This window comes from Canis lupus, chromosome 17 (assembly GCF_003254725.2).
Source record: "Canis lupus dingo isolate Sandy chromosome 17, ASM325472v2, whole genome shotgun sequence".
Taxonomy (NCBI): domain Eukaryota; kingdom Metazoa; phylum Chordata; class Mammalia; order Carnivora; family Canidae; genus Canis; species Canis lupus.
In genome coordinates, this window is record NC_064259.1 from 60,045,387 (window position 1) to 60,057,826 (window position 12,440).

General features: G+C 48.6%; 2 protein-coding genes across 2 annotated transcripts; both read left to right on the forward strand.

The window, feature by feature from the left end:
• The first annotated feature begins 34 nt into the window (after window positions 1-34).
• BNIPL (BCL2 interacting protein like) lies at window positions 35-9,205 on the forward strand. The gene is given in 11 exon segments (XM_025453072.3): window positions 35-779; window positions 1,779-1,874; window positions 2,327-2,391; window positions 3,241-3,465; window positions 6,080-6,262; window positions 6,482-6,584; window positions 6,750-6,881; window positions 7,758-7,844; window positions 8,029-8,127; window positions 8,575-8,582; window positions 8,585-9,205. Coding segments are annotated over 11 exon segments (1,068 nt in total). The 5' UTR covers window positions 35-735; the 3' UTR covers window positions 8,611-9,205.
• Window positions 9,206-9,341: 136 nt separating this feature from the next.
• On the forward strand, window positions 9,342-12,369 carry C17H1orf56 (chromosome 17 C1orf56 homolog). Its single transcript, XM_025453071.3, has 2 exons — window positions 9,342-10,522; window positions 11,368-12,369. The coding sequence occupies exons 1-2, from the start codon at window positions 9,467-9,469 to the stop codon at window positions 11,386-11,388; spliced, it is 1,077 nt and encodes a 358-aa protein (XP_025308856.3). The 5' UTR covers window positions 9,342-9,466; the 3' UTR covers window positions 11,389-12,369.
• Window positions 12,370-12,440: the final 71 nt, after the last annotated feature.

Genomic DNA, 12,440 nt, shown 5'->3' on the forward strand with positions numbered 1-12,440 from the left:
CTTCATTAACTCTTTTTGAGAATGAAGAGCAACAGTCTTCCATCTCTCCTCATCCTTGGCCTTTCATTTGTTTCCTCTTCCAGAACCCTCTTACTAACTGCGTTCCTAGTCTTGCTAATGCTTGAAAACATAGTCTTAAAACCAAAATGTTTTTTTACCATTGCCTTTTTTTTTTTTTTTTTTTTTTAAGCAGCTTCCAGGGACACCTGGGTGGCTCAGTGGTTGAGCATCTGACTTCTGCTCAGGGCATGAACCCGGGGACCTGGGATCAAGTCCCACATCAGGCTCCCTGCAAGGAGCCTGCTTCTCCCTTTTCCTATGTCTCTGCTTCTCTCTCTCTCTCTGTCTCTCATGAATAAATAAATACAATCTTTAAAAAAAAATTTTAATCAGCAGCTTCCGGGAGGTTATAAAGAGTCTGGAAGGGAAAACAAATTGCCTTCCTCGATTCCCCCAAAACCAGCCACTTTAAAAAATGTCCTCTCCTCTCTAAAACCGCCCCCACATAGGCAGGGTTTTTGTTTTGGGCAAACCTCCTCCTAGGGAAGGGAAGGGAAGGGAGGTGGTAAAACCTGTTTGGAGGTAAGGTTACCTCCCTTCCACACCTCCCACCTCTTTGGAGGCAAGAGCAACAACAGTGAGACACAGAAAAAGGATACAGAAGTGCTTAGGAGCTGGGACAACCAGCTCCCGGAGAGCTGCAAGTGTTTAAGGGAGCCAGGAAGACCTGTGAAGATGGGAACCACACAAGAGGCAGGAGAGAAGACATTAGATCTTGGGTGAGTAAGATCTGGCTTATTTGGTTGGAAACAAGCAATGAATAGTCTTGAGGGACTTTCTTACCATCCAGCTCTGACCAGGGCAAATCTTGACTTCCTGGAAGAGACATGACTATGAAAGAATGAATTTGCAGAGAAGGGTTAGGGTGGCTTTAGGTAGGAAAAGGGGACCTGGGGATTTCAGTAAAATTCCCTATTGTTTTTATTTTTTAAAAATATATTTTATTTATTTATTCATGAGAATACACAGAGAGGAGAGAGAGAGAGGCAGAGACACAGGCAGAGGGAGAAGCAGGCTCCATGCAGGGAGCCTGACTACTCAATCCAGGGTCTCCAGGATCACACCCTGGGCTGCAGGCGGCGCTAAACCGCTGAGCCACCGGGGCTGCCTTCCCTATTGTTTTTAAAGGAAGTTTCTCTATTTTGTGTCTGATAAAGTTGTGCCTACTGTTTTCTAACACCCACTCCCCAGAATGGCCCTCAGGAAAGCTGACCCAGAAAGGAATTTAGGTACCCTTCCCGACAAATCCCTCTTCCTCCTTACCTTCTTCCCCCACCCCTCCACCTCTGCCATGGATTCCCCTGACCACTCCCAGTGTGGTGGAGGAAAGGCAGGCCTGACAAGGTGCCATCTTCCCCAACTTTGCCTGGTGATAGCTGGGCAGGTCTGTCAGGTTCCAGCCAATGTAACGTGGAATAGCTCTACTCACTCCGTGTAGGTGGAGCAACACCATAGACACAAATAGGATTAGCCTTACATTCCATCTTTCCTCTGCTCCTAAACCCCACAGTAGGGTTCATCTGCCTTCAGGAAGTGGTGGATGTGGTAGAAGTATCAGGAGACAAGAGACCTGACGTCTTTTTCAGGCCTGTGCTCTGCCCTATACCTTAATTATCATCCATTACAGTGTCTCTCCTATCTGTGATCCAGTCCCTTTAAGACTGCCCCATTTGTCTCCTGATCATTCTGCCCCCCACCCCCTGCCCTGGGACTCTTAGGGCCATGGAGGATGCTGAAGCCCGGAAGCCAGCAGGATCCCTGAGACTTGGGGAACTGGAGCTGAGGGAGGAGTGGCAGGATGAAGACTTCCCCAGGTGAGGATTGTGAGGGATACTCATGAATGGAGGGCAGGGGTGATAAATTAGGACTTGAAGGAAGGAGGGGGGAAAAGAAGACCGAGTCCATAAGATAAAATTGTAGTGGGGAGGGGCGCCTGGGTGGCTCAGTCAGTTAAGTGCCTGACTCTTTTCTTGGTTTTGGCTCAGGTCACGATCTCAGGGTCTTGGAATGGAGAGCTGCCTTGGGTTCTGGTCAGCAGGGAGTCTGCCTCCCCTCTCCCCCTCTCTCTTCCTCTGCCCCCTGCCTCCACCTACCCTACTGCTCCCCCCCACACACACATACTCCTGCACTCTTTCTCTCTCTCGAATAAGTAAATCTTAAAAAAAAAAAAAAAAACACATGACAGGGCAAGAGGATTGATAAATTGATACCTGGCTTAATGCATTTAACCTGCATTTCTGTCTCCCTTGTAATCTTTCCCCTCTAGATTTCTTCCTGAAGAAGCAGATCCCTCTGAAGATCCTGACAATCCTGAGAGAGATTCACAGGCAGGTAGGTAAATTAGAATCTAGGCCTCAAGTTTTTTATTATAAGCCAGTGAAGGGCTGTGCCACCCTCACCCCTTTTTGGTTCCACTGCTCTTTTTTTTTTTTTTTTAAGATTTTATTTATTTATTCATGAGAGACACAGAGAGAGAGAGAGAGAGAGAGGCAGAGACACCGGCAGAGGGAGAAGCAGGCTCCGTGCAGGGAACCCGATGTGGGACTCAATCCTGGGACTGCAGTATCACGCTCTGGGCGGAAGGCAGGTGCCAAACCGCTGAGCCACCCAAGGATCCCTCCACTGCTCTTTTCCTAAATATTCCCTGTGTAAGTTCTTCTTTAGAATTTGCCCCATAGGGTGCCTGGGTGGCTCAGTTGGTTAAGTGTCTGCCTTCTGCTCAGGTCATGATGCTGGGGTCCTGGGATCCAGCCCCACATTGGGCTCTCTACTCAGCAAGGAGCCTGCTTCTCCCTCTCCCTCTCTGTCCTTCCCCCCTACTCGTTCTCTCTCTCTATCTCAAGTAGGTAAATAAAATATTTTTTAATTAAAAAAATAATAATTCGCCCCATAGAGGTGCCTGGGTGGCTCAGTTGGTTAATCATCCACCTTCAGCTCAGGTCGTGATCCCAGGGTCCTGGGATCAAGTCCAGCATCGGGGGTCCCCGCTCAGCAGGAAGTCTGCTTCTCCCCTTCCCTCTCCCCCTCCCTCTTTCTCCCTTAGTTTCTCTCTCTCTTAAATAAATAAATAAAATTTAAAAAATTGATCCTATATCATCACTACCATTTGCAGGTATTCCAACCTCCCCTGCCAACACACTCATACTTTTTCTATTCTTTTCTCCTCTCTCCCAACTCCAGGTACTCCCAGCACTTTAGCCCTGTGTGGCCCACGCCCCATGCGTAAACGTCTTTCTGCCCCAGAGTTGAGACTGAATCTGACTAAGGGGACTGGAGGCGATGGAACTTGTCCCACTCACTCAGTACCTTCCTCTCCTGATGGCAGTTCTGACCTGGAGGTGGACGAATTGGAGACACCTTCAGACTCGGAGCAGCTGGACAGTGGACATGAATTTGAATGGGAAGGTGGGAAAGAAACCTGAGGCCTGAGCTGGTAAAAGCAGAAGCTAGATTTAAAGTAGCTCTGGGTGGATTTAAGGAGACTAAAGTTAGAAACGAGGTGGGGTCCAAGTCGTAAAGTTAGCAAAATTAATTTCCTCAGAATGGAAAGGTAGAGCCTGTAGGTCCAACGTGAGAGTAGTCAATAGAAGGGTGGGGAGGTGCCAAAAACAAACAAATTTTCCTTTGTTTATTAAGGAAAATTTTATTGAGTGCTACATGCTATTACTGAATGAGAACCAAGTTATAAAGAAGAATAAGATAGTCCTACCCTCAGGGAGTTCCCTGTTTAATAAGAAATTAACACATATACAAATAAGTATGGTTAAAGATGACGGTCTACATATGTATAGGGTATGGTCAGCAGTGATAAGGACAAGGTCAGTTCCTGCTGAGAGGTGTTAGGAAACACTTTACAGAGCTGATCAGAATCAGAGGTGATTCTGAGCTGGTCTTTATCAGGTAGCTGGGGAGGCATCATAGGTAGAAGAAACAACTTGGGTAGGAACATGGCATGTTGAAGTATCATGATACTTCTGACACCAAATGTATGGGTTTTACCCACACCAACCAATTCTCCACTTCTCCAGACATCAACAGGGTATCCTACAGTTCATCTGTGACATTTGACTGGACATAGTACAGACCCCACAAGTTAAGGGTTCACTCACAAGATTTCCCTCAACTTCAGACACTAGTCACATGTCCAAGTTGTCATCTAAGCTTCTGAATCAGAGTGCTATGTTAAGTTTGCAGGAGTCAAATTGTGGAGGTCCTTGCTACCCTACTGAGGAGTTCAGAGTTTATCCTGTAGCCAGTGAGACGTCACTGAATAATGTTTTTTTTTTTAAGATTTTATTTATTTATTCATGAGAGACATAGAGAGAAAGAGAGAGGCAGAGACACAGGCAGAGGGAGAAGCAGGCTCCCCTCAGGGAGCCCGATGTGTGACTTGATCCCGGGACTCTAGGATCACGCCCCAAGCCTAAGGTAGGCTCTAAACCGCTGAGCCACCCAGGGATCCCTGAATAATGGTTTTAATCAAGGAGTAACATGATCAGATTTAATGGCTCTAAAGAGGTTGGAAACAACCTAAAGGTCCGTCAGTTGAATGTTAATTCTAATATGGTACGTCCATGCAATGGAATACTAAATATTAAGCACACTTTCTTTTTAAGTTTTTTTTTTTTTTTTAAAGATTTTATTTATTCATGAGAGACACAGAGAGAGAGGCAGAGACATAGGCAGAGGGAGAAGCAGGCTCCCCTCAGGGCGCCTAATGTGGTACTCCATCCCATGACCTCGATCATGACCTGAGTGATAGGCAGACACTCAACCACTGAGCCAGCCAGGTGCCCCAAGATTTTATTTTTTAAGTAATCCCTACATCCAACAGGGGGCTCACGACCCCAAGATCAAAGATCAGAATTGCATGTTCCACCAACTGAGCCAGCCAGGTGCCCCTAGAAAACCATTTTTTAAGATGAGGCAGCTGTTTCCATTGCTATGGAAGGATCATGCAAAATTAGCAGGTATAGTATTACCATTTGAGTAAGAAAGGGTAGAAAACAAAGCTTGCTCTAGCTGTGGGGTAGAAGGTGGAATGGAGTAAACAGACTAGAGGCAGGGAAGCCAGCTAGGAGGCTAGAATGAAGTCCAGGTTAGAAATACTAAGAACCTGAATCAGGACAGTAGTAGTAGAAAGAATGATAAGACAATATAATGGCAATAGATAGAAGAAGATCTGGGGTCCAGTTGGCTTGAGGCATGACAGAGAAGAAAATTTTGGATGACACCAGTTTTCTTTCTCAGCCAGCTAGATGGATGGACTCATTCATCAAGAAAGGAAATATGAGAAGTACCTGGTGGGGTTCAGTCAGTTAAGTGGCTGCCTTTGGCTCAGGTGGTGATCTCAGGGTCCTGGGATGTAGCCCTGCCTTGGACTCCCCTGCTTGCTGCTCCCCTCTGCCTGCCACACCCCTTGATTGTGCTCTCTCTCCTTGGCAAATAAATAAAATCTTAAAAAAAAAAAAAAAAAAAAAGGAAGAAAGAAAACGAAAGAAAGGAAGGAAATATAGGAGAGATGAAGAAAGAATGAGTTTGAGTTACAATAGTGTCTGGTGGCTTGGAGATGACAGAAAGACACAACTAGAGATGTCCACTCTAAGCATTTAGGGACATGGGTCTGGGGTCAGGAGAGACATCTAAGTTAGAGGAGCAAATCTGGAATCATCACCTTACTGGTGGTTATTGAAGACCTGGGAACAAATGAGCTCACCCAAGGAAAAGCATGGAAAGAAAGAAAGAATCCAGAAGAAAACTAATACTAGCCAGGGCCATAGACCTACCATAGTGCAGGGTTACCTCAAGGCCAGTATCTAGTGAAAAAGTGAGGATGTTGAGTTCCAGGAAAGGGAAACTAGCAAGGCACTGGATTACTTGGACAAACTAGGGCTGGAGTCCTGGAAAAAAACTAAGGAATGAGACGTTAGAGTACTCAACTCCCAGACCCCGACAAAGTTAGAAAATCCTGAAGGTGTGTACTGTGCTTTATTGATCATCTTCCATTCCTCTCCTTCAGATGACCTACCCCGGGCAGAGGGCCTGGGGGCCAGTGAGGCAGTGGAAAGGCTGGGCCGGGCTTGTATGCGGGATGTGGCTGGAGAAGATGGACGTCACTGGAGGGTGTTCCGAACAGGACAGAGGGAGCAGCGAGTGGACATGACTGTCATTGAACACTATAAGAAAGTCCTCTCTCATGGAGGTAATGGCTAGCATAACAGTGGGGTAACAACTGTGACTTCTAAAATAAAATGTAAAAATAAATAAATCAATAAATAAAATGCAAAAGCTGGAAACTCCGTTCCCAGGTTCAAAATCCTTTCTGTAACTTCCAGAGACCCTGAGAGTCCCTCAGCCCAAACAGATGTACCGTCTGTCATATATAGTTGCTGCCTGAATGAATTTTCCCCTTGTCCTCCAGGTTACCATGGTGAGGGCCTCAATGCTGTCATCGTCTTTGCTTCCTGTTACCTCCCCAGCAGCAGCATCCCCAACTATACCTATGTCATGGAGCACCTTTTCAGGTGAGGTGGCAGCCCTGAAAGACTCCAACAGGGATGTTAGGGAGGGAAAAGTGAAAAAGGCCCCTCCTGCACCATCAGCAGCTGACTGCAGAGTCTACAGTAATGTCCCTCTCGTTCCCCACAACCCCAAGCATGTACCTTCCTTGACAGCTCTGTCTCCTCCAGGTATATGGTGGGAACTCTGGAGCTTCTGGTAGCTGAAAATTACCTGCTCGTGCACTTGAGTGGAGGCACAAGTAGGGCCCAGGTCCCGCCTCTGGGCTGGATGCGCCAGTGTTACCACACTCTGGACCGGCGGTGAGCTGCAAGAACAGCAGGGTTGCAGCTCCCTCTGCACCTTCTCTTTCCCTCTTTCTGTTCTTTCCTCTTCCCTTTAGTCCCTTCCTCTTTCTCTGGTCCCTCTACCACCCTTTCCAGGCCTCTCATGTCTTCTGTACTCTCAGAGTCAGGGGAATCTGGTTTCAGATCTTGCCTCAATCATTTACCTCCTGTATCATTTAGCTTGGACAAGTCACTGAACATTGCTGGGACTCTGTTTCCTTCTCTGCAAACTGGCAACAATAATCCCTTTGCCACTGGGCATGTGTGAAAATCCAGTAAATTGGTGTGGCCTATTGCCTGTCACATAGAAGAAGGTCCTCCTTCCTTTTCTCACCTCTCACGATTTAGCTTACCTCCTAAGCAGCCATGGTCTGCTTCGCTTTGCCTTCATCCCTGACCCATATGGCTTTGTGTTCTGCAATGTTCCTTCTCCCCTTTTCTTTCCCACTTATTCCTTTTGCTCACTTTTCTTCCTCATTCTTTTTTGTTTTTCCTCACTGGTCTTCCTCCATGTGGAGTTTTATCCATTGTCCCAGTCATGGGAGGCCTGAGAAAGGGGGAATAGCCAAGAACTTATATGGGAGTAGGGTACAGGAGGGAGATGGTGCAAAGGGATTCTGACAAGGGAGTTGCCTGAAAATGAGGAGCATGAAAGGCTAAACATGATGGGTGGAGCTCAGATTACAAGCCAAGGAGTGGGGACTAGACCAACTGGCAGAGAAATCTAGAAACTTGGAGAAGTGAAGGAAGTTAAAGCACAGACAATAGCTTCACCCTAATCTTCTGACATGAAGATGGAAAAAGAAAAAAAAGATGGAAGAAGAAAAGAATGATATCATTCCTATTCTTCAGGCTCCGGAAAAACCTGCGTGCCCTGGTGGTTGTCCACGCCACGTGGTATGTGAAGGCATTCCTGGCACTGCTTCGGCCCTTCATCAGGTACCAGCTCTGGGGACAAGGACCTCCCTTTCCCCATTTTCAAAATCAAGATTAAGCAGCTCTGGCCTCACCGTGGCTCTTTCTAGCCGTAACCATGCTCTACTTGTCACATTTCCCTTCATAAGGATCTCCAGGAACCCTCTTCCCAGTACAACACACAACTTGGTTTATCCTCTCTTTTCAGTTCCAAGTTTACACGAAAGATCCGTTTTCTGAACAGCCTGGGAGAGCTGGCCCAACTCATCTCCTTGGATCAGGTTCACATCCCTGAAGCTGTCAGACAGTGAGTCCCGAGACTAAGTTTGGGGTGGGATGTATAAAGCCAGTTCCCACTTTCTTAATGCTTTGGGAGAGATGCAGAGGAACTCAAAGATAGAGGCCCTGCTTCCAGATGCTTTGATGTATCTGGGAAAACTACACCCACCCAGAGAAGTTAAGGCCTGTATCCAACAAGAACAAATGAAAAAATTATAAGTGCTGAGGCATCAGAGAATAAAGGAATATTCACAGCACAGAATTTAGAGATTGAGATGAGCCATGGAAATCCAGAAGGGCAGTAAAGAGGAGAAAGTACTCAGTGGGGTGGTACTAGGGGACAAAGAAGCCTGATCGCCACCAGCTCAAGCACCCAATCTTCTGCCTCTTAACAGTTCTCTGCCTTCTCTCCCCAAATCAGTGAGTAAAACCCAGGTCCTGCTCCTGTGCCACTTTTTTTATCGTTCTTTCCTAGGCTGGACCGGGTTTCCATGGCTCAGGAGGGACATAGCAGGCCTTAGAACGAAGCAAAGAAACTGATCTGCCTGCACCCTAACCCTGAAACATCTGGGCTCTTCCCTAAAGTAAAGCATCCTCCACCCCAGTACCACGGGACCTTCACATCTCACTGGGGTTTCATTCCTCTCATGACCTTTCCTTCAAAGCAGGACTCCAAAGGTCCAGAAGGTGACCTGCAGGCTGACCAGCATCTCAGCTGTAGGGGCACATGTAGTGGCATCTTGTGTGGGAGAGGGCCAGGCTATGGCTCTCAGTCCTGCTTCAGCCTCAGCCCCTTGGCCCAGATACCTGCATCTCTGAGTGTCATTGTCCTCCCCTGTGAATGAAGGTGCCCAGACCCTCTTGCCCTGGGGCACTCTACCAGTCTGAAACTCCGCCAGAGGGGAGGGGAGGGCAGGGCTCGACCGACCGCAGCCAGCCTGCCGGCTGGGAACCAAGACTCACTCCCTAAATCTTGGAAGAGCTGCCCTTTCCTTCTCTGTCACGTCTGCTGGCGTGAACCTGGGAAGGGATGCTTTTCAAACTTGTCCTTTTGTCCTCTTTAGCAAATTCAGATCTATAGCGGTTAATAAACTGCCCTGCTCCGAGGAGACGCACTGTTCGCCCAGGGGCTCGGTGCTGTGGCCAGCAGTGGCTCCCGGGCTGGAGAGCTGGGCCCTGGGGCGGCTCCGCCAGGGCCTGGGGGAGGGGAGGGGAGGGGAGGGGAGGGGCGTGGCGCGCGGGACTCCCTCCCCCTCCGCGGGCCGCGGTTCAAACGCCCCGCCCGGGTCGAGAGCGGCCCGAGGAAGCGGAGTAGGAGCCCGGCCTCCCTCACTGGCCTCCGTCTCGGCGGCACACCGCCCGGCCCCATGGTCAAGCCCGTGGTCCCCGCCGCCGGCGCGTTTCTCTGGGTCCTGCTGCTGAGTCTGGGGCCCCGGGCGGCGGGGGCCCAGGGCTTGACCTCCACCGAGACGCAGCGGGTCCGCTTCGGGGTCCCCATGTCCCGCAACTACCGGACCACCCTCCGGAGCGGCGGGCCCAAGAGGATGAAAGTAACAATGGAGGATGAGGACGATGTCGGGGCCAGTGTCGACCGCCTGGCCGGCCCTGCCGCCGCGGAGCTCCTGGCCTCCACAGTGGCCACGGGCGTCAGCAAGTCGATAGTGTCGTCGTCGGAGGAGGATGAGTCTTTGGAAGAGGGGGTTGTGATTAACGCCAGAAGGAGTAACATCACCGGAAAAGCTTTCAGCAGGACTACGAGGATGCCCAGCTCCAGGTTTAAAGCAAACACCCAGGAGCCTGAGATCAGGCTGTCTACAGACGTGCCGGCCAACACCTGGCAGCCCACTGGGGACGTGGCTCACCCCGACAGTACCATGAGCCGGTGGTCCACGGCGGGGTCCACCCCAAACCGCTGGATACCGGCCTCGCACACGGCCATGCCTCCTCCCGAGGACGTGCGCCTGGTCCTGATGCCCTGGGGCCCGTGGCACTGCCACTGCAGGTCAGGTACCATGAGTCGGACCCGGGCGGGGAAGCTGCACGGCCTTTCAGGGCGCCTTCGAGTTGGGGCGCTGAGCCAGCTCCGCACGGAGCACCGGCCTTGTACCTACCAGAAATGTCCCTGCAATCGGCTTCGGGAGGAGTGCCCTCTGGACTCGGATCTCTGCTCTGACAGCGGCTGCACCTCTCAGACCACCACCACCACCACCACCACCAGCACCACCACCACCAGCACCACCACCACTTCCCTGCCCCCCCTCAGCTCTAGGATCAGACCCACCCCCTTCCTTTTCTTTGGCCCCAGCCCCAGCCCCAGCCCCAGCCCCAGCCCCAGTCCAGCCCTTGCTTTTTGGAGACGAGTCAGGATCGGGCTGGAGGATATTTGGAACAGTCTGTCTTCAGTGTTCACAGAGATGCAACCAGTAAGTGTTTGGTGATAGCCAGGATCTGTGTTGATGAAAAGTCCTGATATCCAAAATCCTGTTACTAAACCAGCCAGTGTGTTGCATCAAGTATTGTATGCTCACTTGATTCATAATATACTGGTTATTCACATTGTTAGCCATTGATTCCACTTATTTCTTAAGCAACGACTGGTTGATTAATGGGCAACAACTATTATTAATCACGAGAGGATTATTGACCAAATTGTGATTACAGATGTAACAATTCTTGATGCAGATAATAGGAAGGTATTAATAGTTCTCAGCTTATTAATGCAGTTTAATAGTAAGAGCCAATGTTTGAGGTGCACTTTACCTGGATCAATCCTCACAATGCTGTGAGGCACTCTCTCCACTTTACAGATGAAGGAATAGGGTTTAAAAAGCCAGTAAATGCCAGTCACGACAGGATTGTTTGACACTAATGTCGATGCCCCTAACCACCACTATCCCAAAGAGCTCCTGGGGTTATTTCCAGCAACTTAAGAATCTTCTCCAGGAAGGATAGTCCTCTGCTTTACCAAATGAACTACCAAAAGTTCTGATTGATTTGATAAAATACTCTCAATTGACAGGGTTTCAGGACCTTTGGGGGGGGAGGGAAGGACAATAAAATAGTATACGTGGTCATTTTGCCAGTTTTTGTCTTTCTCCTTGGGTATCCAGTACCATTATTTCAATATGAAAAAGCAGCAGGAATAGGGGGCAGTAGTGTTGAGGGAATGTGCGCTTCTGGGGAGAGGGAAATGAAGCAAGGAAGGGAAAAGAATATAGATGTAGTTATAATATTTCCCCTTTTTCTCTATTTTTGTTTCCTTACCCAGATAGAGAGAAACCGCAGGTAATGGCCACTTCATCCACAAGAGAAGGTGCCAGCATCTCAACCTTTCCACCCCTTTCAATCCCAGCACCCACTGGATATTTTTAGTACAGAAAAACAAAACTAGAAAAAATTGTTTGGTCTTGCGTCTTTTTACAGAGGTATCTGAGGGTGGAGATCAGAAATCTTTTGAACCTTAAAACTGGGGACGCCTGGGTGGCTCAGCGGTTGAGGGCCTGCCTTTGACTCAGGGCATAATCCTGGAGTCCCAGGATGGAGTCCCACATCAGGCTTCCTGCATGGAGCCTGCTTCTCCCTCTGCCTATGTCTCTGCCTCTCTCTGTGTCTCTCATGAAAAAAAAAAAAAAAAAAAAAGAATGAACCTTAAAACTGAACTGTGTGGCAACATTGGGCCTGATCCCTTCCTTTATCCACCAGCATATTTTATCCACCCCCAGGATAAAATATAAGATAAAATGTTGATGTTACTCCTCTTCCTCATTTCCAAAGTTGTTTCTAAACAAGTGATTATTTAAAGACTTGATGGGACACCTGGGTGGCTCAGTGACTGAACGTCTGCCTTTGGCTCAGGTTGTGATCCCTGGATCCTGGGATGGAGTCCTGGTTTGGGCTCCCTGCAGGGAACCTGCTTCTCTCTCTGCCTATGTGTCTGCCTCTCTCTGTGTGTCTCTCATGAATAAATAAAATCTTAAAAAGAAAAAAAAAAAAAAAGACTTGAAAAATCTCAGATGACTGTCAAGAGGAGGGAACAGGAAGAACAAGTTGAGCCCTTGGAAGATTATGGAGGCCTTCATAATACTTGGCCTTCTCTCTTTGCAAAGGTCGATGTCAGCACAAAATTCTATGTCGGCTACCTTCTAGGAGTTACCTTGATCAACCATATTTATTTTTTAAAAGATTTTATTTATTTAAGAGAGAGAGAGCATGAGCAGGGAGGAGGGGCAGAGCGAGAGGGAGAAGCAGACTCCCCACTGAGCAGGGAGCCCAATGTGGGGCTGATCCCAGGACCCTGGGATCATGACCTGAGCTGAAGGCAGACACTTAACTAAGCCACCC

Bases quoted from the DNA above. Each gene is read 5' to 3' on its own strand.
- C17H1orf56 (XM_025453071.3), top strand. From the start codon at position 9,467: ATGGTCAAGCCCGTGGTCCCCGCCGCCGGCGCGTTTCTCTGGGTCCTG. The intron at 10,523-11,367 runs GTAAGTGTTTGG...TTCCTTACCCAG, and splicing joins TGTTCACAGAGATGCAACCA to ATAGAGAGAAACCGCAGGTA.